Genomic DNA, 25,408 nt, shown 5'->3' with positions numbered 1-25,408 from the left:
AAAAAAGTCCTTTAAAATTTTGATATATGTGGCTCAGTTGCCTTCTTAAAAGCTTGTAGAAATAGATATTTCCCCCGACAATATATGAAAACAACCATTTCCCGTGTCCTTGTCAACATTAGATACGTGAGTCCTTTCCTTTGCTTTGGCAGTCTGATGGTGTCTCGTTGCTCTAATTTGCATTCCTCTAATAAAAAAGGGGATTGCATTTTTTTGTCATACATTTATTGGTCATTTGTTTATCTTTTATGATTTCCCTTTCAACTTCTTTGTTTGGTTTTCTTTTGAGTTATTTTTCTTACTTTTGGAGTCTGTATGTAATCATATTTCTTTGTTACACATGTTATAGATATTGTCTCCTAGCCTATCATTTATATTTCGTTTGCATCATCTTTTGTGAAACAAGAATTTTGTATTTTAGGTAGTCAGATTTGTCGTTTATTTTCCCTTTCATACCATTTGGATTTTGTGTTTTATTTTAGAGAAACCTTTTCCATTCTAAGATTATAAAAAGCTGCTCCCTTATTTCCTCTTAATTCTTTTTTAGTTTAAAACATGTTTAGCTGCTTAATCTTTTTGGAGTTATTTATATGCAAAGTGTAAGACCGTAACCTTTTATTCCCATGTGAATATCAAATTATTCCAACATCATTTACTGAATAGTGTGTGATTTTTATCATTAATTTCATTTTTAAAGAAAATTATGTTCTTAATTTGCACATATATAGCTACATCGGTTTGTGTACTCTCTACCATTGTGTTGATTTATTTATTCCTATACAGTCACTATACTGTTTTGATATCTGGTAGGGAAAATCCTTCCTTAATTTTTTTTTCCAAAAAATTTTAACCTTAAGCATTTATTTACTTTTGTGGAAAAATTTCTATTATTCGTTAAGCCTTATCTTAATGCTTGTTTAGATGGCATTTCCTACCTTTGATTTTGTTTTTATATGTGATTGATTCATTCAGTAATCTGCTTTGTATTTTTTTCCTTTCGTTTCAGAGTCCTATGTATGGAAACTGGCATGAATCAGCTCAGTCTAGAAGGGTAGTAATTTCTCATAATATGGATAAAGCTCTGAAAGAAGGTAAGGATTAAATGAGAGTATGTAATTACCATGTAAAGCAATTCATTATGTTCTAAAAGGAAAATAATAAACTTCAGCCAATTTATTCTTCTTGTCTGCATGTAGCATTAGGAATTTCTTCTTCTTGAGTTTGTATTTGGTGACTAAATACATCCATGTTTTGTTTGCATGTAAGGGATTTACACATTTGTTGAGTAGGAATTTCCAGATCATGTGAAACTAGCCAGCCATGTTGAGCTAGTTCCATCATATGAAGCACAAATCTCTTCTCTCTTTTCTAAAATGGGTTTTAGGAATTTTTTGTTCTTCTAGCTATAACCTAGAGAAAGCATGTTGGGGATAAATAGACTCAGGCTCACTCACAGACAAACCAGTTAAACCCAACTAAGTGATAGTAGTCTTTCAGAGGAATGAACATGCAATGAAGCTTGTATTGAAGAAGGCAGAAGCGGGGTAGTGGAAGGTAAAATATGGCTATGTCTGGAAGTGGGAATAAATAAATCAGTGTGCTTTTAAATATTAAAATTTTAAAGGATAATATATTTTGAGGATCAAATTAAGGTTTAAGAAAGATTTTAAATATCAAATTTCTAAAAACAGTGACAGTTTCAGTTAAATTTCAGAAAACAAGCCGTGAGTTTTTCAGGTGAATACATGGTGTTAGACATGACGTTAAGAGAACTGAATAAGTGATAGGTACATACATAAGTTTTACTCATCATAGTTCACAAAAATCACCATATCAAAATCTGAAAATGAGAGTGCTATATCAGTACAGAAACAGTTTGAAATTGTGTGGATTCATGTAATTTTAGACCTTTGGAGACATAATTAAATTTTTAAAAATATTTCTATTAGTAGTTAAAGTACAATGACATATAAAACTTACTGGATTTAAAATTTGGCTATTATTCATAATCTCATAATCACGATTTTAGAGTATAGGATTGGCTGGGTGTGGTGGCTCATGCCCATAATCCTAGCATTTTGGGAGACTGAGGTGGGTGAATTGCTTGAGCCCAGGAGTCCAGCCTGGTAACATGGTGAAACTCTGTCTCTACAAAAAATATAAATATTAACTAGGAATGTTGGCACATGCCTGCAGTCCTAGCTACTTGGGAGGCTGAAGTGGGAGGACTGCTTGAGCCCGAAAGGCAGAGATTTGCAGTGAGCCTGGATTGTACCACTGCACTCCAGTCTGGGTAACACAATGAGACCCCATCTCAAAAAAAAATGTGCAGGATTTATTCTTAATTGCTTTTATTGAGGTAAAATTTACATACTTTGAAATGTACAAATCTTAATTATACAATTCAGTAATTTTCATAAATGTGCATAACTGTATAACCACCTCATTCAAAATAGAGTACATTTCCATCATTCTAGAAAATTTGCCTCATGCTCCCCTTTGATCAATACCAACGCTTCTTGGTATCACTTCATTTTGCCTCTTCTAAAAGTTTATGGAAATGGAACCATACAGTGTGTGTTCTTTTATGCCTGGCTTCTTTCACTCAGCATAATGTTTTTGAGATTCATCCATATTGTGTGTATCAGTTTATTCTTTGTTACTTTTGGGTGGGTGGTATTCCATTACACTGATCCAGCTATCACAATATGTTTATCCTTTCTCCTGTTGGACATTTGGGTTATGTCTAAGTTTTGGAAAGTTAGTCAATAGTTGCTATCAACAAATATTTCAGTGGACATACATTTTTATTTCTCTTGGATAAATATCTAGCAGTAGAATTGCTGAGCCATAGGATAGTTGTATGTTTAACTTTATAATAAATTACCAAACAGTATTCCAAAATGATTGTATCTTTTTAGACTCTCACCAACAATTTATGAGAGTTCCGGTTGTTTCATATTACCACCAACATTTGCTGTTGTTTTGTTCCTCTTTTAGCCATTCTGATGGGTGTATCTTATTGTGGCCTTAAATTATGTATCTGTACTATGATATTAAACACCTTTTCATGTGTTATTGACAATTTTCTGATTTTTATTTGTGATGTGTCTATTCGAGTCTTTCTTTTTTAAACTTAAATTTATTTATAGTTTTTAAAATATCTGGATTCATGTCTTTTGTTAGATATAGATACAGAGAATTTATCTCCTAGTTTGTGAATTGCCTTTTGTTTTCTTTTTCTTTTTTTTTTTTTTTTTGAGACGGAGTCTCGCTCTGTCGCCCAGGCTGGAGTGCAGTGGCTGGATCTCAGCTCACTGCAAGCTCCGCCTCCCGGGTTTACGTCATTCTCCTGCCTCAGCCTCCCGAGTAGCTGGGACTACAGGCGCCCGCCACCTCGCCCGGCTAGTTTTTTGTATTTTTTTAGTAGAGACGGGGTTTCACCATGTTAGCCAGGATGGTCTCGATCTCCTGACCTCGTGATCCGCCCGTCTCGGCCTCCCGCCTTTTGTTTTCTTCATGCTATCTTTGAGTGGATGTTTTTAATTTTGATAAAGTCCAATTTACCAGTCTTTTTTTCCTGTCTGTTCTTTAGATAGATAAGATGATGATTATTTTTTTTTTCAAGTTCACCAGTTTTTTTTTCTGTCTCATCTCCAATCTGTAGTTAAGTGCATCCAGAGAATTTTTATTGCACACTTTGTGCTTTTCGTGTCTAAAATTTTCCATTTGGTTCTTTTTTCTTGTTGTTGTTTCTGTAATTTTTGCTTCTCTGCTGAGATTCTCATCTGTCAATTATTATGACATTTTAATTTTTAATTTCTTGAACATATTTTGTAGTAGCTGCTTTAAAGTTGTTTTATGCTAATTCCAACATCCGGGCTATCTTGATGTTGGTTTCTGTTAATGGCTTTTTCTCTTGACTAGATGTCACTTTTTGGGGGTTTCTTCTGATGTCTAGTTTTTTTTTATTGTATACTGGACAATGTGGATGCTGCTTTTTAGACATTCTAGATTCTGTTATCTTCCTTTGAAGAGTTTTTTAGTATGCAGTTTAATTAATGGTTGATCACCTTGAAGATACTTGGTTTTTTATACATTTTCTTAGGATGGGTGTGTTTGGATTTTGTCCTTAATCTAAAGTGAATCCCTCAGTCTGGGGACATAGACTTAACTCCTCTGGTTCATGGCCTGTCCACAATTGCAGTGAAAAGCCCAACACCATTAGTGGAATTCTAACTCCAAACTCTGTCTCCCTGGTGGACAGTAGCTGGAGTATCTGCTCAGGTCTTTGAGTCTTCCAGCTGTTGCTTTCCACTGGTCTCCTGTCGTCTTACCCCTATACATGTGTAGTTCACAGTTGACAGTTACACATGTGTAGTTCACAGTTGGCAATGAGTTTGAGAATCTGTACCTAGATTTCATGGCGTTTATTTCTTGGCTTTATTTTCAGCAGCCCTGGCAACTCTTAAATCTGTTTCCTGATATATTAAAAAAAAAAAAATAGACATTCTCTTTCGGTTTACTGCCTGTACCTCTAAGACTGCTGTTGCCTTTAGGGAAAAGCTGTGTGTAAACATGGATCTTACCTAGTGCCATTCCTTTCTTTCAATAATAGATTCCCTTCTAATTGCTAAGTTTGGTTGCTCTCAGTGCTTTTATATACAGATGGTTCCTGATTTATGATAGTTCAGATTATGATTTTTTTTACTTCTGTGGGGTGGGATGGGGGTGTTATTAGGATGCAACTCCATCATAAGGTGAGGAATATCTGTAGTTTTTTAACATTTTTTCCTGATTTCCAAATTATTTTCTATAGGAAGGTTAGTCTGATATAAGCTATTCTACCACTCCTGGAATTAGAACTCTGCCCTTAATATTAAAAAAATTTTTAATTGTGTTGAAATAGACATAAAATTTATCATTATAACCATATTAAGTATATAGTTCAATAATGTGTGTGTATGTGTGTGTGTGTGTATGTGTGTGTGTGTGTGACGGATTCTTGCTCTGTTGCCCAGGCTGAAGTGCAGTGGCATGATCTCGGCTCACTGCAACCTCCGCCTCCTGGGCTCAAGCAATTCTTGCGCCTCAGCCTCCCAAGTAGCTGACATTATAGGCACACACCACCATGCCCAGCTAATTTTTGTATTTTTAGTAGAGATGGTGTTTCACCATGTTGGTTAGGCTGGTCTCGAACTCCTGACCTCAAGTGATCCGCCTGCCTTGGCCTCCCAAAGCGTTGGGATTATAGGCGTGAGCCACCGCGCCCAGCCTTAGTTCAGTAATGTTAAGTACATCCACATTATCATGCAACCAATCTCTGGAACTGTTTTCATCTTGCAAAACTGAAACTCTTTACTTGTTAAGTGACAACCCCTTTCTCTTCCTCCAGCCCCTGGTAACCACTGTTCTACTTTTGTCCCCGTGAATTTGGCTACTCTAAGTATCTTACCTAAGTGGAATCATATAGTATTTGTCTTTTTGTGTGTGGCTTGTTTTACTTGATGTCCTCAAGTTTCATCCATGTTGTAGCATGTGACAGGATTTCCTTCCATTTTCAGGCTGAATATTCCATTGCGTGTGTGTGTGTGTGTGTGTATGTGTGTGTGTGTGTGTGTGTGTGTGTGTGTGTGTATGTGTATGTGTGTGTGTGTGTGTATGTGTGTATGTGTGTGTATGTGTGTGTGTGTATGTGTGTGTGTGTGTATGTGTGTGTGTGTATGTGTGTGTGTATGTGTGTGTGTGTGTGTGTGTGTATGTGTGTGTGTGTATGTGCCACATTTTGTTTATCCATTCACTCGTCAGTGGACGCTTGGGTTGCTGTCCACCTTTTGGCTATTGTAAATGATGCTGCTATGAACATGAGTGTCTTTAATTTTTGAAGACTTAGAAATTTATCTGTGTTTAGATGTGACCTTTATTTTAGACCAGTTTGTTTCAGAAGTACTTGTGGGGAAAAAAAAAAAAGACAGGATAAGGGTTGAGGCTTAGTTGGGAAAAACATTATCCTCAAGCTAATTTGTATTCATTGGTTTCTTCTGAAAGGAAAATGTTTTCCAAAACCTTTGGGTAAGTGTTTTAGTTTATTATACTTTGCCATTTGTTTTTAAACCACATTCTTAATGTTCAATTTTTTTTTTTTTTTTTTTTTTTTTTTTTTTAACCTGTCCTTTGCTTTAAAGCGGTTTTCAGGGAAAAGCTGCTGAAGTTGAGCATTATATAATCTTAACAAAATGAGAGCTGGTAGCTGCTAGAAAGTTAGTTATTGGGAGTAAAATTCATGCATTTGGCAGTAGTTATTCAACAGCAACAACAAACAAAACTAGAATCACCTTCCAAGAAAAATTTGACCAGTTAATTTTATGGAGGATTAGAATCTAGAAATGTATACTGAGAAGGCTAAGAGGTTTCATCAGCATTTAGAAAATCTTTAGTGGTTATAATTTGTATCGCTGGAGTGGTTTGATTTACGTTTCTAAACCTGACACCAATATATTTAATTGGAATTCAGAATGTTATTAACTAGCTATAATAGATTTAATATTAATCAAATTGAGGGTCTCGTACATTTGCAAAACATTAAACAATATACTTGTTAAGGCTGAAGTAATTTGGGTTCAGTTATATTAAATGCTTATGAAATATTTATCTAAAAATCTCCTCCTTGGAACCTAATTTAAACTAGAGAACATTATGGTACCATTTTACCTTTATGTATCTATTTTATTGTTTTTAGAGTGTGTAATTTAAAAACATTTAAAGAGTTAAGTACCATATAAGGCATGTATATGTGTCTGCATGTGTACATGTTCTACATGTTTGTGAGTAGATATTTTTATGACTAAATTTGTGCTTGTGTTGTAGCTCAGTATAAGTTAGGATTTAAGTCTTCACGGATTGAATTACAAAGAAGAAAGAAGTAATAGTCAAAAATGCAGAGCAAAATAATATACTCCAGTTTTCTATGGAACCATAAGAAATACTAAAGCTACAAATGCTGTAAGTTAAATGGCACACTTGAGGAAAGTGATCAAAGCATATGGCTGCTCTGTTTTGTTAGCCAGTTTAAAATGTAAAGCTACATTTTAGGGGTTCAGATCGAATATGAATGAACTCTTGAGAAGTTAGAACAGTTACCCTTCTGTACCAGATAACCTCAGAAATTTCTCCAAAAGCTACATTTATCAGAAAACTGACAGAAGATAGAAAAAAAGAAGACTTCTAAAAATCTTTTTGACTTACTGTTAAATCTCAATAGATCTATTGCTGAATTTTCACTAGCCTACCTTGAACTGTCTCCAGTGTGGGCCAGATAATTTAATTGTATGATTATTGAGCACATGCTGTTTGTTCAGTGGTGTTGAATGTGAAATTGAAAGTTCTTGAATTGAAAATAGAATTGTTCATGAGATTGTATCTTTTTCAAGACCGTGGGGACGCTGACCTCAGACTGTCTTATAAAAGACAACGTCTGCCACACAAAATACTCTGAAACACAAAACCCAGACGCCACATACAAAAAATCCCACTGTCTGAATATCTTAGAATTAAAGACCATTACCCTCATTTTTTGCAATTAATGTTACAGACTTTTTTTTTTTTTTTTGAGACGGAGTCTCGCTCTGTCGCCCAGGCTGGAGTGCAGTGGCCGGATCTCAGCTCACTGCAAGCTCCGCCTCCCGGGTTCACGCCATTCTCCTGTCTCAGCCTCCCAAGTAGCTGGGACTACAGGCGCCCGCCACCTCGCCCGGCTAGTTTTTTGTATTTTTTAGTAGAGACGGGGTTTCACCGTGTTAGCCAGGATGGTCTCGATCTCCTGACCTCGTGATCCGCCCGTCTCGGCCTCCCAAAGTGCTGGGATTACAGGCTTGAGCCACCGCGCCCGGCCGACTTTTTTTTTTTTTGAGACCGAGTCTCGCTCTGTCGCCCAGGCTGGAGTGCAGTGGCCGGATCTCAGCTGACTGCAAGCTCCGCCTCCCGGGTTCAAGCGGTTCTCGTGCCTCAGCCTCCCAAGTAGCTGGGACTACAGGGATGAACTACTAAGCTCGGCTAACTTTTGTATTTTTAGTAGAGACGGGGTTTCACCATGTTGGCCAGGCTGGTCTTGAACTCCTGACCTCAGGTGATCCACCCGCCTTGGCCTCCCAAAGTACTGGGATTACAGGCCTGAGCCACCATGCCCAGCCCACATACACATTTCAAGGTGAGTACATTTCAGCTAGTTTTGATTGGCTCTTAATGCTTTTCTGAGTTTCAGTGGTAAATATGCCTATAGTAATTGTTATACACAGGATCATAACTTGAAAATAATCATGACAGCAGAAGATGCTGCAAGGTCATTGTCAAAGTATAACAAGTTTTATGGAGAACAGAACTTGTATATAGAACTTTTTACAGCTTTGGAACAGGTCCTAGATAAGGCAAACCTTATGTGGTAGTCTTTTTTCCAAGGCCCGCCGTATGGCTGTTCCAGATGTCTGGCTGTCTCGGAATTAGATGGTGGCACAGAGGAAGCAAGGCTCGCATGACTTCTCCCACCCTTTAGAAAGCTCAACTCATCAAGTTCTAGTTCGTGCTCTTCTCCCAGTGACATGAAATATGTATACTTTTTTTCTGTTGGATAAGTAAATAGCTCTATCAATCACATAAACTAATAACCCCAAATCTTTCCAGAAGATGACTTTCCATTGCATTTTAAAACTTTACAAAGCATAAAAGACCATCTAAATGAACAATAGAATTGTTGTTGTTGTTGTTGATCATTGTCATTAGACAAGTTTCTGGTTGAATGACGACTGTCTCTTTGTTCTAAGAGACCCAGGCTGTGGACTTTTATGACCCATGGGGCTCTACCTCATGGGCAGGACATGTATCTCTGAATTGTATTTCTGAATAGCTCAGGGGAAAAGGCAAGGGCCGAAAAAATGGCCCTCTTGAAGCTCTCTTTTTTTTTTTTTTATTATACTTTAAGTTCTAGGGTACATGTGCATAACGTGCAGGTTTGTTACATATGTATACTTGTGCCATGTTGGTGTGCTGCACCCATCAACTCGTCAGCACCCATCAATTCATCATTTATATCAGGTATAACTCCCAATGCAATCCCTCCCCCCTCCCCCCTCCCCACGATAGGCCCCGGTGAGTGATGTTCCCCTTCCCGAGTCCAAGTGATCTCATTGTTCAGTTCCCACCTATGAGTGAGAACATGCGGTGTTTGGTTTTCTCTTCTTGTGAAGCTCTCTTTCTTATACTGTTTACTTACATCATTCCTTTTCTGAAAATTTGTGGGTAGCAACTACCTAACATCCTGTTGTCTAGACGAACGTGGGAGCCTTTTAACTTGTGTCCTCATCTATAGTTTTTCTCTACTTTGTTATCCTAAATCCTGTTTTCAGTTTAACCGAACTAAAACTAAAGTTCCAATCATGTTACGTCATTCTTTACAATCTCCAGCGGCCTCCTTTTTACCGACTCATTTCTTTGAGAGCAGTTCTAAAACTAGATAGACTTGAATGACAGTAGCACCTGAATTTGTTTTGGGTGTTATCACGGCTTTAGAAAGAAGATTTTTTTTGCCTGGCAGTGAGGGTAAGTGTTCTTTCATTTCTCATTGTGATTAATTATATTGTTTCAGTGTATTTCTGTTTTTTTCTTTAGTTGGCATCTTGATCTTGAATGTTTATTTCTTAATAAAAGCCATGAAATAATTTTATGGTTACGAATTTCTCTGTCTCCTTAAATTGACCCGTAGGGTATGTTTTATTTTGTTCATATGTGTACTTGTGTAAATTAGTTTATATGGTTATATAATTTATATTTAGAATCACGGCTTTGTTTTCTTCTTTCTTTTTTTCTTTTTTTTTTTTTTTTGAGACAGTCTCGCTCCGTCACCCAGGCTGGAGTGCAGTGGTGCAATCTTGGCTCACTGCAACCTACGCCTCCCAGGTTCAAGTGATTCTCCCGCCTCAGCATGTGGAGTACCTGGGACTACAGGCGCCCACCACCATGCACGGCTGATTTTTGTATTTTTAGTAGACAGAGTTTCACCACATTGGCCAGGCTGGTCTGGAACTCCTGACCTCAGGTGATCTGCCTGCCTCAGTCTCCCAAAGTGCTGGGATTACAGATGTGAGCCACCGTGCCAAGCCTGTACTTTTTATATTTAAGTTATGTATAGTTTTATGATACTTAGTTTGAAGAGAAGCATCGTTGTTGGGATTACAAACCTGAGCCACTGGCCTTACCTGTTGGTTCTTTGTGTCTTGTACAGCAGTTTTACAAAGTACAGCCTTTTACATACATTTTTTCATGTAAATGTGTTTTAAACAAACTGGATATCCAGTGGACGAGGATGCCATTTTAGGTTTTGCCTGTCTTTTACTCATGCCGCTATCTTGTTCACCTATGTGCAGGACTACAGTGTGCTGAGTAGAAAGAGTGACTGGCAGGTAGGAGACATGGCTTTGCCACCTCTTAGAGCAAGTTACTTCACTTCTTTGAGCCTCAATTTCCTGAAGGGATGAAACTCACTTACTGTGTAGGAACCATGGTCTATTTGTTTGTTGCCAATAAATGAGATGATCGGATCAACCCATTCCTGTTTTTGCAGTTTCATCTGGGTCAGAAACCATTTCCGCTGTTTTTCCTTAATGGAATCATACGATTTAGGGATGAGATGTAGCTACCTTTTGCAAAATCTAGAAAACATAACAGGCATATATTCAAATTAATATCTGAAAATGAGCAGAAAATGACTAAGAGTTTCAGATGCCTTGTTTTCTGGTTTTGCTTTTGTTTTACCTTCCCTTTTGTGTCCAGTGCTTAGTGATACGGATATTGATTCCACCTTACATACTAGAAGCCCTCTATAAGTTGTATTTGCTGAGTAGTAAAAGATCGAGGTAGTATCTTTTTTTCTGTCTTTGGCAATTAATTGTTCTCAGCTGGAAGGCACAGTTATACCTACAACTGAGGCCGCTGGAATCACTCTGAAAATTTATCTAAACCTTTGTATCATTGTATTGTGAACAAAAATCTTAATGCTGTGGCATATTTTTGAGTTATGAGATTTAAAATGCTGTTTTATAAATTATTATAAAGCTGAATTGCAAGAATACTGGAAATGTGGAAAAACATTGAATGTACTTCCATGGTTGATATTTCAACCATGAAAAAAGCCGTCATAGAATATTAATACAAAAATTGTGCTTCCTTGGACCTGTAGGCCCTTGCGAATATGTGATTCCATTGTGATTCAGTTTTCTAAGAGAAAGGACTCCCTCTCCCCACCGTACAATCCCTCCCCCCAGAAAGTTCACCTAAATTTCTTGCTTTTTTCTTTTTGTTTTCTTTCTTTCTTTGAGTCAGGGTTTTGCTTGCTCACCTGGGCTGGAATGTAGTGGCGCTGTCTTGACTCACTGCAGCCTCCACCTCCCAGGCTCAAATGATCCTCCCGCCTCAGCCTCAAGTAGCTGGGAATATAGGCGTGCACCACCATATCCGGCTAATTTTTGTATTTTTTGTAGAGATGGGGTTTTGCCATGTTGCCCGGGCTGGTCTCAAGCTCCTGGGCTCAAGTGTTCCTCCCACCTTGGGCTTCCAAAGTTCTGGGATTACAGCCATGAGCCACTGCGGCCAGCCAATTTATTATTCTTAAGCTTCTAAATTGACGTGTAGTGGCCAAGATGCATAAAATGAACCCCAAATTCTAGGCTAAAAACTTGTTTGACAATTATAGGTTAGTTGTTCATAGGGAATTGTGAAGTAGATCTGGTTCACGTAGGATTCCCAGGGATAAAGTAGCGTGCAGACAAGCAAAAAAAGCAGGAGGATAAATTATTTATCTGAAATGATGTATAGTCACATCTGTAATTAAGCCCAATCAAATAGTGTTTGAAAAGTTAAAAAAAAAAAACCTCTGAGAAACAAGAAGTGATAAAAAATAACCTTGGTACCCTTGAGGTGGAGCAGGATTGTGTAGCTAAATGTTTTTCTCTCTTGGGACCTTGTGGGGAGTCACCACCAAGCCCACCAATATTTTATTTTTGAGAAGACCTAGCTTCTTGCAGACATCACACTGGCTCCAGCTTCTTTCTATATAGGCTTTAGAAATAGTGCTGTCCAACACAGTAGAGCATCCTAAATGTGGCTGGTTCAAATTGAGATTGCTGAAAGAATAAAATATATACCAGATTACAGAGCTTAGTATGAAAAAAAGCAAAGTATTTTATTTTTAAAAAAAGTTTTAAATATTGATTACATGTTGAAATAATATTGTGAATATATGTTGTTAAATGAATATATTATTAAAGTGAATTTTACCTGTTTATACTTTTTTATTGTTTATCTTATTTTTTATGAGCTTCCTGTGGTATCTTTTTATCTTTTTACTTTTTTAATGTGTCTTCTAGAAAACTTAAAACTTACATTTGTGGTTCTCATATTCATATTAGATAGCACTGGTCTCTGGCTAGGCTTTCCTAATTCCGAGGCACAGAATTAAGAACGTAGACACTAGAAATCTTCCAAAGAAGGCGATCGGCCACAGAGGCTGAGCCTAGTGTGATAATCCAAGACTGGTTTATGGGATTCTTCCTATGTTAGTTGAGGTCTTGTTACGAGACAGAAAGCACAATGTAATTGAACAGGGAAAGTTAAATATAAAGAATTATTAATGTACAACATGGGATTCAGTACTGAGGAGTAAAGAGACACTAAAGAATATAGAAAGAGCAGATATTGGGAGCAGCCATTCCGGCTAGGGCTGAGGCAGAGCACCTTAGGACAGAATAAATTTGGAAGAAGTTTCCTTCTTTACCTTAGAATTGAGATCCAGGCCTTGGAGAAGGCACAACCTTGGCCCACTGGATGATGAAGAAGGTTGAGTAGATACCACAGGCGAGGGGGAGCCACCCATAGGATGCCAGCAGAATTCTCTCGAAAGCTGCCCTGTGGATGGCACTGGAACTCGCTATTGGGGTAAACACCGTCGGGTGCCATGCCTGCTGCTAAATGTGGCAGGAACAGAGAAGAACACACAGGAAATGGGGAGAACAGCCCCTTCCTCCTCCGGTTGCCCTCCAGCATGTGCTACTGATAGACTTAACGTTATGCCAGTGGGCAAAGAAACTGACGGTGTTTGCAGAGCCCAGCTCCAGTATCATAGAGCAGGACAAAAAGGCTGAATTCAGAGCGGAGAGGCAATAGATTGATAATGGGTACACTTCATAAGTGTATTGCTCTGATTTTTTAGTAAATTTAGGTAGTTTGGCACCAAGGTGGAATATTTTAAAATAGGGCTCTGTAGGAAAATTTAGGACGTGGTCACCATACTAAACATTCTAGTTAGATGAGAATCTTTCGTTTTAAAAGACTTCGGAGTTCTCATGAGTTCTGTTTTCTCCTCTCTTCAACTTTAAACAGTGAATATTACATAGTTAGGTGGCCAGTTTCAGTAGAAATGCGGTCTTGGTGTTTGCTTCTTTCATTTGTTTTACTCATTGCTTTGTTTATTCCTGGTAGTGTTCGACTACAGTTATAGAGATTACATTCTGTCCTGGTATGGAAACCTCAGCAGAGATGAGGGACAACTTTACCATCTGCTCTTGGAAGACTTTTGGGAAATTGCCAGACAGCTGCACCACAGACTGAGTCACGTGGATGTGGTTAAAGTTGTCTGCAATGATGTTGTGAGGACTTTACTCACTCATTTCTGTGACCTGAAAGCTGCTAATGCCAGGTAACCGTTATAAGCAACTTACCCCCTTTTTTTGCGTTACATTTTTTTTTTAATTGAGTAAGGGGTCAAAGTCAAGATAAAACTCTAGAATATTCTGCCTATTGCTGGCACTTGCTTGAAAATGTAGATTTATTAAGGGGGAATAATTGTTGTGTTCTGATAGAGTAGTTTTGGTTTTCACTTTCTGCTGGAAAACCACTTTATAAATACAATTAATTCTATAAATAAACAGTAAAATGAATTTTACTGAGCCAGCACTGTGATGATCTTATAGTATTATGAGTACCTAGACATAAAAAATTTAAATATAGTGTTTTCTAGCATGAGCAGAGTGAATGAGTTTACAGTATTTAGACAAATTTAAATATGGTTCATGTTCCTTTTTGTGAGTCCTGTGTTGAACTCTGTTGCATCACGATATCCTGAAAACTGATTTCCAAAGGTACTTAATATTGGAGCTTCTGGGCTTTAACTAGAGAGATTTCATTATGAAAGTAGCTAATATTTAGGCTTATTAGCCCTTTGTATTGTTACATAACAGTTGTACATATTGGAGCTTGTGGGCTTTAATTAGAGGAATTTCATTATGAAAGTAGCTAATATTTAGGCTTGTTAGCCCTTTGTATTGTTGTGTACCTAACAATTGTACATAAAAAGCTGTCCAACTGAAATGAGTAGCCTTCTGCCTGTGTGGATATGGACACGGTTGGAACAGGAATGGGAATAGTTAATGTGGCCTATTCTCGCCTTCAGGGAAGAGGTAAAGTATATAGATGACGTCACCCTTCTGCCCTGTGATGCTGTTCATGTAGGCGACCTTGCTGCTGAATGCGGCTGTGCAGCAGGTCTCCGTTCCCAGCTGTCTTGCCCCTTCCTGTGACTCTTCTTCTCTCCCTCAGGTTTATGAGGCAAAAATCCACAGAGCCGTGACATGCCCACTGTTTTCCAGCTTCCCACCCCAGTGTTTTACGAACTTTTTTTTGAAACTAGGACCCACTGTGAGAAATTCACTTGATATTATGACCCAGTTTCATAAAACAGTACTTTTACTACCTCTAATGACTTTGACACTTTTTTTTAACATTTTTAAAAATTAATGTTTAAGACCAACTCAATTGTATTTTCTTACTTAAAAGTCATAAACCATGGTTTGAAAAACATTACTGTAAAGCAGTGATTCTCAGACTTTTTGTTCCCGGGATTTCTCTACATTTTTAAAAGTTTCTGAGAACTTCAAAGAGCTCATTTCTATGGGTTCTATCTAGTGGCGTGCTGGAACTGGCTTGTACTGGCATGCAGGAGTGAACTGTGCACAGGTGTTTCCAACTTTTGGTTCAGTTATACCAGATTGGTAACTTGAAATGGGCCATGGTGAGAGTATTTACACCATGGAATGGGCAAATGATCCAAATCAGAGCATTTTTTTTCTCAGGAGAGCCAACATTTACCAGTTCACAACTCATTGTATCTATTGATATTTACCATATTTGATATTTAAAAACTAGGAATTTTTAAAGTGCAGGAGTACACGGTACACTTTTCCTTAGCCACAAGAATGATGATGTCATCTCACATGTAGCCTGTGGAAACTACTATGCTTGGAAGAATGAGAATGAAAAAGACAAATGACCTTTTTATATTACTATAGTTTTAACATCCCAGATCCCTGCAAGGATCTTGGGGACACCCAGGAGTCTCTGGACCTCCCTTTGAAAACTGCTGCTTATAGAGAAAGTAACTTCCAGTAAGCGGGGAGGGATGTGAATCAATAAGGAAAGTGAGAGAAATAGGGCTCTTGGGTTACCTCCTAGAGTCTCAGAAGCTTCAGCCTCTGCTTTCGAAGTGTTCACCAACCTCTGCAAGCACCTGCTAATTTGCTGTGGTATCCATTATTTCAAGTGTTCCATAGTCCCTCTTGACAAATACTGTGAAAGACGTATTTGAATTCAGTGAAAGCTCATTTGAAAGTATGTAAATGATGGTCCAATAGAGGACAGTATTCTCTCTCTCTCTCCATATATATATATTATTTTTTATTTTATTTTTTTCTTTCAGACAGTCTCACTCTTTGCCCAGGCTAAAGTGCAGTGGTGTGATCGCAGCTCACTGCAACGTCCACCTCTCGGGTTCAAGAATTCTTGTGCCTTAGCCCCCCGAGTAGCTGGGATTATAGGCATGTGCCACCACACCCAGCTACATTTTGTATTTTTAGTAGAGATAGGGTTTCACCATGTTGGCCAGTCTGGTCTTGAACTTCTGACCTCAAGTGATCCACCTGCCTCAGCCTGCCAAGGTACTGGGATTACAGTGAGCTACTGTGCCGACTTGAGGACAGTATTTTAAATCAGTGTTTATTCCAGTTAGAAAACTGATGGGTTTAGACTTGGGAGAAGAGCAAGTGGTTAGAAAAATTCAGTGGTTTTATGATTATTTAATTTCAACATGAGAATATATTTTTCATCCAGACGTTTACTAGCTTTTGAGATTACTGCTTTTGTGGATAATATAAATATATGGATAAAGCATCAGAATAATAGAAACAGAAAGTGATTTAATATTAGAAGCTCCTTCTCTTTGGGTTTCTAGTTTTCTTATGCCAAGGGTAGATTTATCTCACTGGCATCTGGGCTATGCCTAGAAGCCCTAATTGATGATAAAGAATAAAGAACAAAATAAAGAAAAAAAATTGTACCACATTTCTCATGGATTATGGATATTTGAAAAAGTACCAGTAGGTCACTGGCATTTTTCATATAGATGATTGCGTCCTGGAGAACTAATATTGTCTGTGTAGCATCTTATACAAACCATACAATGAGACTGGCAGACAGTGAGTCCAGGTTTAATGGCAAATAGCTGTATCTGCCTGCCCCAGGTCAACAGTGCTCTTGTCCTAGAAATTTCCAGTAGTGTGCAGATGTCTATTGGCAGCAGAATGACTTTGGTAGCCTGGGTAGCACCCAATTGAATTGGCCACTATCAGACAAAGAATAATAAATTGCCTTAATAAAACAACACATCCTTTAGTTGGCTGGTGGGCAATTGTTCATGGAGGCAGCTTTCCGGTCAGCCTGTATTTATTTCTAGACCATCATTCTGTTACCGCTTTAAGCCAATCTAGATCACATTTAATTCTTGCCTCTGCTTCCTCTTCCTTTGTCCCGTCTGTCTTGCTCCAGCATGTTTTGGGAAAATCTAAAAATGATTGCTTTTATACTATTGTTTCAGTAGCATCTTTAATTTCATAGTTTTCTTCTTTGCTGGTCAAGTACTGGCATGCAGTTTGAGGGAAAAAAAGAATGGTTTCTTTTCATGTTTTCCTTCTTTATCTCTGAAATGTTCTTTTTTATCTTTGTAATTTCTGATTGTGGTGTAATGTAAAGAGTTGGGACTTGAGATTGAAACAGAACAGGACTTGAGAGAGTTATTTCTACCACTTATTACCTCCGTGACGTTGACTGTTCACATAATCATTCAGATCTTAATTTTCTCATCTATAGAATACAAATGATGTCTACTTTTTGGTGTAGGTAGGAGGATTAAGTCATTGTACATTTGAAACTTTTTTATAAAATATTAAAGTCCTTTTGCTCACTCAAGGAATGAGAACCCAGAGGTAAGTAGTAGGAATTACACAAACAAATGATTGATCCACACTGAACACAATAAGGATGCTGCAAAGACTGGTGGCTACAACCCACCAGAAGGCTAGTAGACATCTCCTGCCACAGAAGCAGCCTCACCCCTCATGATGCTTTCTTGGCTTTGAAGCAATACTTGATGTCCGCTTTTAGAGCATGTCTTAGGAATATCCTGCTTGGAGTTAGTGGAGGGATTCCAGGGAGAGATCTGCCTTTCCTTTTACCGTAGATCAAGCTGTTTTGGCCAGCCCTCTGGCCTTTGGCTCAGTCAGAAGGATTTTCCCTAACTTAGCTGTAGGAGGGAGAGGAACTTGTGGCAGTCTGAGCACCAGGCTCCTTTGTTGTCTGCCTTCCACTGATACGGAGAAGGCACTGTGTACTCTTTGAGAGGGATTTTGATATTATTTAAATAAGCTTCTCTAGTAAAAGTGGATTTTTTTCCCCAACTTCCTCCAGTGCTTATTAACTAAATAGATATTTTAAAAAAGAATTACCTTTAAAAGTGCTTGATATGATAAAGGAGTGGCATCTTAACCTTACTATAATAAAATATCAACCTAACTGGCAGCAAAGATAGAGTTTAAAATAATTGAAGGTGCCTTTTTGAAAAAGTCAGCCTATCGGTATATGCAAAAGGCTTCTTCTAAAAATTTCTTTTCATGTCGTTGGCTTTACACGTTAGGATAGAATTCCTCCAGGTTGTACAAGACAGAGGAAACCTTTCTTTTCTAGCGTTATACACTCTAGAAACTAGTCTTCAGTCTCCAGTGCAAAAATAAGTTTCAATTAACACCTGAGAGGCACGGGTCATAAAGGCACTAATATGCACTACTTTCATTTCCTGTGCGGTACCTGGTATGTTTCTCTCCCTCTGTTTCATGTTTTTTCTCAGTGTTACCCACTAGTTACTGTAAGAATCTCTTCTATTTTGCCTCCTTATCTAGAAGACATTAGAAAAAGCAGCATCCCAAGCTTTCTTGAATCACTATCAAGATACTTTGGGAAGGGAAGTATAGAAAGTTCTATTTTGCAGTCTTCTTCACTCAGATCCTCCACATTAATGGTCCTGGGATGGAGTCAGTACTGACAGGGAAGTGCACAACCAAAGTTGTCAAGACTGGCTGAAAAATACTTGGGAGCCTCACAGAATGCAATTTGCCAACAAATTAGATAACGTGGAGTTTATAGACCCTCTGGCTCACTAGAAATACCTGTAGGCTTTTTATCCTGTGATCTCCCAGTCAGAAAGCAGGCTGGCGACCTTGGTTTATGCTTTGTTAGGTTTTTTTGAAAAATGAAGCTGCAGGTCACATTTAAGAAAACATCTGGAAGACTTAAAAATTACCCAGATAAATACTCGTACCTTTTTAGATTGTTGCTATGATTTTGGAGTTATCTATATACCCTTTGATGCTACTGAAGTTAGTCGTTATGATTTCATCTGAAATCCAGAAAAGCCATGCGTTTGCATTTATTCTAGCAAAAGTTTTCCAGGTTAGTTGATGGTCGAGGAAATTTGATTGTTGAGCAGATGGCAGAGTTACTATAACCAGTGTGTTTCCCATTTGAAATATTTTTTACCTAATAGTACATAATTGAATTGTTTCTAGAAATTTCTCTCCTTCTTTTTCACTCTCTATGTTTAGACATGAAGAACAGCCAAGGCCTTTTGTGTTGCACACATGCTTGCGGAACTCAGATGATGAAGTAAGATTTCTACAAACATGTTCTCGGGTTCTGGTGTTTTGTCTCCTCCCCTCAAAGGATGTGCAGTCTCTCAGCTTACGTATAATGCTTGCAGAAATTCTCACAACAAAAGGTAGACTTGTACAGTTGATTTTACTAATTCAATAAGTGCGCAAACTAATGTGCTACATAGTAATGTGAAAATAATTTGTATAACACCTATGCAGACCTTGTTTACTGTTGAACGTACAGGATTTGAAGTATTTTCAAAATTTTGTTGCTATGTCTCTCAAAGTATTTGGCCACACAGGATAAACTTACATTTTTAATATGACATATTGCCAAATACACAGTCCATTATGTTGTATATTTTGACACAGAAAACCAGTTCTTATGCTCTCCACAAGGAAGCGTTCATTTGTGATAGCTTTTGAGTTATCTAGGCCAATAATATGTACATTAATGAAAGTATGCGTGTGTGTGTGTGTGTGTGTATAATAGCTATATAATATCCATAGTGTGTATGTTTATATATTACGTATGTGTGTGTGTGTGTGTGTATTCAAATTCTTTTTTTTTTTAAATAGAGGTGGGGGTCTTACTATGTTGCCCAGGCAAGTCTTGAACTCCTGGGTTCAAGTGATCCTCCCACTTAGGCCTCCCAAAGTACTGAGATTACAGGTGTGAGCAACCATGCTTGACCACAGTCAAATTCTGATTAGTATATTTACTTAAAATAGCTTTGCTATATGATTTTTTGGTAATGCCTATACAGTAATGCATTGTTTAACAACAGGGATGTGTCCCAAGAAATGTGTCATTAGACAATGTCATTGTGCAAATATCATAGAGCGTACTTACACACCTACATGGGATAGCCCACTACACACGGATGCAATATGGTATAGCCTATTGCCCCTAGACTGTAAACCTGTACACCGTATTACTCTACTGAATACTGTAGGCAATTGTAACACAATGATATTTGTGTATCTAAATATAGAAAAGATACAGTAAAAATACGGTATACAAGATAAAAAATAGTACACCTATATAGGACACTTACCATGAATGGAGCTTGCAGGACTGGACGTTGCTCTGAGTGAGTCCGAGTGAGTGGGGAGTGACTGTGAAGGCCTAGGACATGACTGTGCACCACTGCAGACTTCATAAACACTGTACACTTAGGCTACACTGAATTTATTTAAAATTTTATTTTCTTTAATAAATTAACCTTAGCTTACTGTAACTTTTTTTACTTTATGAACTATTAATTTTTTTAACTTTTTTACTCTTTTGTAATTATAGTCATTTATCATCATTATCAAGTATTATGTACTGTACATAATTGTATATGCTGTATTTTTATACTATTGGCAGTGCAGTAGGTTTGTTCACACCAGCTTGACATCATTAAATGGTAGAAAATTTTCAGCTTCATCATAATCTTACGGGGGCCACTGTCATATATTCGGTCTGTTGTTGACCAGAATGTCATTATGTGGTGCATGACTGTACATAATCTTGTGAACTTGGAATAAATAAAAAGGAACTGTAGCACAATATAATGTGATTACTGGAAAAAAGTTAACTATATCCAAGGAAATGCTTAGTCAGGATAAGAGAAACTTTCCCTCATCTCAGTTTCAGACAAATAGCATTGCATTTGAGATGCAGTGATTATCTCATTTACTATATCAGGATAAGCCAGCTGTGCCCATCAGCTATTATAACCAACCACAGAGCAAAAAGGAAGTTTCAAATCTAAAGGTAAAGGATGGCTTTGTAATAGTGTCATTGACTTTTTAACTTCCTCTCTAAGGTCTGTTTTAACCACTTGGGGAGAATGTTGACTTGCATCCTTTGGCAGACTAAGCTTGTCAAAACATATTGAGACTTACAAAATAAATAAAATAAGAAAATCAGTATACCTAATTTTTTTAGTTTTTTTTATTTGTTTGTTTCTTGAGACGGAGTCTCACTCTGTTGCCAAGGCTGGAGTGCAGTGGCGCGATCTTGGCTCACTGCAACCTCCGCCTCCTGGATTCAAGCGATTCTCCTGTCTCAGCCACCTGAGTAGCTGGGATTACAGACGTGTGCCACCATGCCTGGCTAATTTTTGTATTTTTAGTAGAGACAGGGTTTCACCGTGTTAGCCAGGCTGGTCTCAAACTCCTGACCTCAAGTGATCCACCAGTCTCAGCCTCCCAAAGTGTTGGGATTACAGGTGTGAGCCATTGTGCCCAGCTTTAATTTTGATAGTTTTGTTAGCAACTTGAGTTCCAAATGACTTCATTATTCCTTTACATTTCACTTATTTATTAAAATGACGGCTTGATTATAGCCACAGATGATAAAATATTTGGAGGGATAGGCAGCGGTATGTGTGCATGTGTATACATTTTTGAATTGTTTATTGTATTATATAGATATTCCTCTGTTTGGCTACTTGGAGAATGTTTTCCAAATGTGGTTTCAATTATGTGATATATAAACAGTTCCCTTAAAGAAGAATACCTTTCTCAGTAGCGATTTCTTCTTCTTCCTGTAGTCTTGAAGCCGGTAGTGGAGTTACTGAGTAATCCAGACTACATTAACCAAATGCTGCTTGCCCAGCTGGAGTACAGAGAGCAAGTGAAGTGAGCATCACAAGAGAGCCTACACCTATGCCCCCTCTTATGAGGACTTCATCAAGCTCATTAACAGCAACTCTGATGTGGAGTTCTTGAAGCAGCTAAGGTATTTGGTCTTCAATTATAGCACAGCAACAGCTACTGATTATCATCCACTGCCTAGTTAGGTTAAAAAAAAAAAAAGTAGTAGGCAGGGAAGCAGAAATAAAACAAGTCTATAAATCTTACTATTTGGTGACAGCTAAATTTATCCAGCATCTCCTTAACAGTGTACTTAGAATGACTTTTTTCAAAGTATTAGGTTTTTCAAATACAGTTGACTCTTGAACAATTTGGGAGTTGGGGGCACCCACACTCCCCACCGCCCCCACCTCCAGTCAGAAATCACATATAACATTTGACTTGGGCCTAGCACAGTGGCTCACACCTGTAATCCCAGCACTTTGGGAGGCCAAGGTGGGCGGATCACTTGAGGTCAGGAGTTCAAGACCAGCCTGGCCAACACGGTGAAACCCCGTCTACTAAAAATACAAAAATCAGCTAGGTGTGGTGGCACATGCCTGTAGTTCCAGCTACTCAGGAGGCTGATGTATAAGAATCACTTGAACCTGGGAGGTGGAGGTTGCTGTGAGCTGAGATCATGCCACTGCACTCCAGCCTGGGTGAGAGAGCAAGACTCCGTCTCAAAAAACAATAAAAACAATAAAAAGAAAAAAGAAAAAATGACTCTCCAAATACTTAACTACTAAATACCTTACTGTTGACCAAAGTCTTACCAATAACATAAATAGTTATTAGCACCTATCTTGTATGTTATATGTATTATATATTGTATTCTTACAATGATGTAAGCTAGAGAAAAGAAAATATTATGAAAATCAGAAAGAGAAAATATATTTACTATGCAATAAGTGGAAGCAGATCATCATAAAGGTCTTCATTCCTCATCTCTTCACATGGAAGTTCGCTGAGGAGGGGGAGAATAAGGAGGGATTTGTCTTGCTGTCTCAGGTGGCAGAGGCAGAACAAAATCCTTTGTAAGTGGACTCATGCAGTTCAAACCTATGTTTTTCAAGAGTCAGCTGTAATAAGGCTATAATAGATTGAAAGCTCTTCAGATGTCAGGAGTACCTGCTTAGCTGCTCAGATGACTACCTTAGAAAAGCTTTGGAAGGACCTGGAAGGACATCAGAAGGAGATGATGTGTTTTTAAATTACAGAGTAGAACGTTGTGTTGGTTTTTGTTTGTCTTGGACAGTACAGAGGCTTGGGTTTGAGAATAAGAGGTTCTAGATTAATTACTTTGAGAAAACACATTTGAAAATACCATAGGAGTATCTTTATAGGGGAAGCGCAATGTCCCTTGTTATACCTGAGACATTTTAGGGGTGAGTGTTTATTTTTGTGTTTTTTTTTTAACTAGTATATACACATTTAGTGTGATTATATAGTATTATCTAGTTTGTAAATTTTCTAGACTTCTGTTTCTCTACCCTTCTTTTTAATGTTCCCAAATGATAATACATGGGAAAGAAAGAAAACTCTTATATGTTCATTTTGTTTTTCATTAATAGTTTTGGTAAATCCCTCATGGAAAAGTAAAATATTGGTTGAAATTGGGTGTTTGAATTAGTTGAGGTTTTTAAACTTGTGACATTCACTTGTGAACTAGGGTTAATGTTAAGATGACTCATGCTGTTTAATTTTCTGATTCGAATAAAACACCATCGAAGGAGACATACCGTGTAGATGCCACTGTGTTCTTATACATGGTGTCATGTCTTAATCTAGGTGTCACAAATACATAATGACGGGTTCACTTCACAAATATATACCTCAAATACATAATGACGGGTTCAATTCACAAATATATACCTCAAATACATAATGACGGGTTCACTTCACAAATATATACCTCAAATACATAATGGCGGGTTCAATTCACAAATATATACCTCAAATACATAATGACAGGTTCACTTTACAAATATATACCTCAAATACATAATGGCGGGTTCAATTCACAAATATATACCTCAAATACATAATGACGGGTTCACTTTACAAATATATACCTCGAATACATAATGACGGGTTCACTTTACAAATATATACCTCAAATACATAATGACGGGTTCAATTCACAAATATATACCTCAAATACATAATGATGGGTTCAATGTAAACGGATTTGTTTACAAGTAATTTAATTTTGGGCATAATATATATCTGATACAATATTTGGAGATTTTATGTTTCTCTTGCCATGCGTAATTTTGAATAGGCTACATGATATTCTTTATAGATTTGTTTTTATTTATGTCTGAGTCTTTTTATTTGCTGTGCCTGGTGTGAAAAGGTAGCATGATGACTATGCCCCACAACATTGTAATTTCTTCCTAAGACATTGTTTACAAACAGATAATTCATGTTGATAATTTGTGGCTTCATTGAATTCCTGAGCATTTTTCTTTGACCAAATAGTCTTTCCATAGTAAAGGCAGATGTGGACTATTTGGTAACCTCAAGCGAGTTTAAGATAACTATCGAGAGTCAACAGTGACAAATTAAGAGAATTGGTATTCCTTGTTCTTACAGACTTATGGGTGAGTGTTCTATTTTGTGTGCCAAACTGAAGATTCCAGCACTGCACATAGGGATGTATTTAATAGTTAATGGAGGAAACAGAAAGGCATGAGATTTTTTTTTTTTTTTTTTTAAGAGACAAGGTCCTGTGGTGTTGCCCATGCTGGACAAACTCTTAGGCTCAAACAGTCCTCCTCCCTCAGCCTTCCAAGTAGTTGGGACTACAGGCGAGCTCCTGATTTTTTAAAAATCAGAACTAATTATTTTGAATAATCCACTACTGGTTCTCTAGCACCATCTGTTATTTTGCATCTTAACATAGTTCCTGTATTGTAAGATGAATGAATCTTGATAAAGATGAATGGTTTATCTTCTTCAAAATGTACCAGCCAAAGATTCAGAACTATTTAAATACTATATACAGTTCATCATCTGGTAGATAAAGAAGTAGCTCAAAAAAAAAAAAAAAAAATCCTAGCACTTTGGGAAGCTGAGGAGGGCAGATTGCTTGAGCCTGGCAGTTCAAGACCAGCCCAAGGAACATGGCAAAACCCCATCTCTACAATGAAAAACAGTAAAACTATGGTGTACACTGCTCCAGGATGATTGAACAGCTTACTTCTGTTTTTGTTTTTTTGTTTTTTTGAGGCGGAGTCTCGCTCTGTCACCCAGGCTGGAGTGCAGTGGCCGGATCTCAGCTCACTGCAATTTCCGCCTCCCGGGTTTACGCCATTTTCCTGCCTCAGCCTCCCGAGTAGCTGGGACTACAGGCGCCCGCCACCTCGCCCGGCTAGTTTTTGTGTTTTTAGTAGAGACGGGGTTTCACCGTGTTAGCCAGGATGGTCTCGATCTCCTGACCTCGTGATCCGCCCATCTCGGCCTCCCAAAGTGCTGGGATTACAGGCTTGAGCCACTGCGCCCTGGCCTGAACAGCTTACTTCTGTTGCAGTAGGAACATCATGGATTGCCTTAACTTGATTGACGGAAGATTACACTGAAGTTCTGATTTTACGTTTTTCCTTTCCCTTAACTCTTTCTCAAAGATGACTTCCTCTTGACATCATAAATAGGGCAAGATTAAAGGGATAGCACCCTAGGTGCCCTGAGAAGCAGGCCCTTTG

General features: G+C 37.9%; 1 protein-coding gene across 1 annotated transcript in view; it reads left to right on the top strand.

Moving 5' to 3' along the window:
• SNX25 (sorting nexin 25) overlaps positions 1-25,408 on the top strand; it is a 143,702-nt gene that overhangs the window by 34,542 nt on the left and 83,752 nt on the right. The window contains 5 exon segments of the mRNA XM_010377950.2: positions 1,007-1,091; positions 13,525-13,741; positions 19,029-19,201; positions 21,620-21,705; positions 21,707-21,807. Coding sequence (XP_010376252.2) covers positions 1,007-1,091; positions 13,525-13,741; positions 19,029-19,201; positions 21,620-21,705; positions 21,707-21,807 — 662 coding nt within the window.

Source organism: Rhinopithecus roxellana, chromosome 2, assembly GCF_007565055.1.
Source record: "Rhinopithecus roxellana isolate Shanxi Qingling chromosome 2, ASM756505v1, whole genome shotgun sequence".
NCBI classification, from domain to species: Eukaryota; Metazoa; Chordata; class Mammalia; order Primates; family Cercopithecidae; genus Rhinopithecus; species Rhinopithecus roxellana.
Note: the sequence above shows the minus strand (reverse complement) of the source record. Positions and strands in the feature narration are given on the sequence as shown.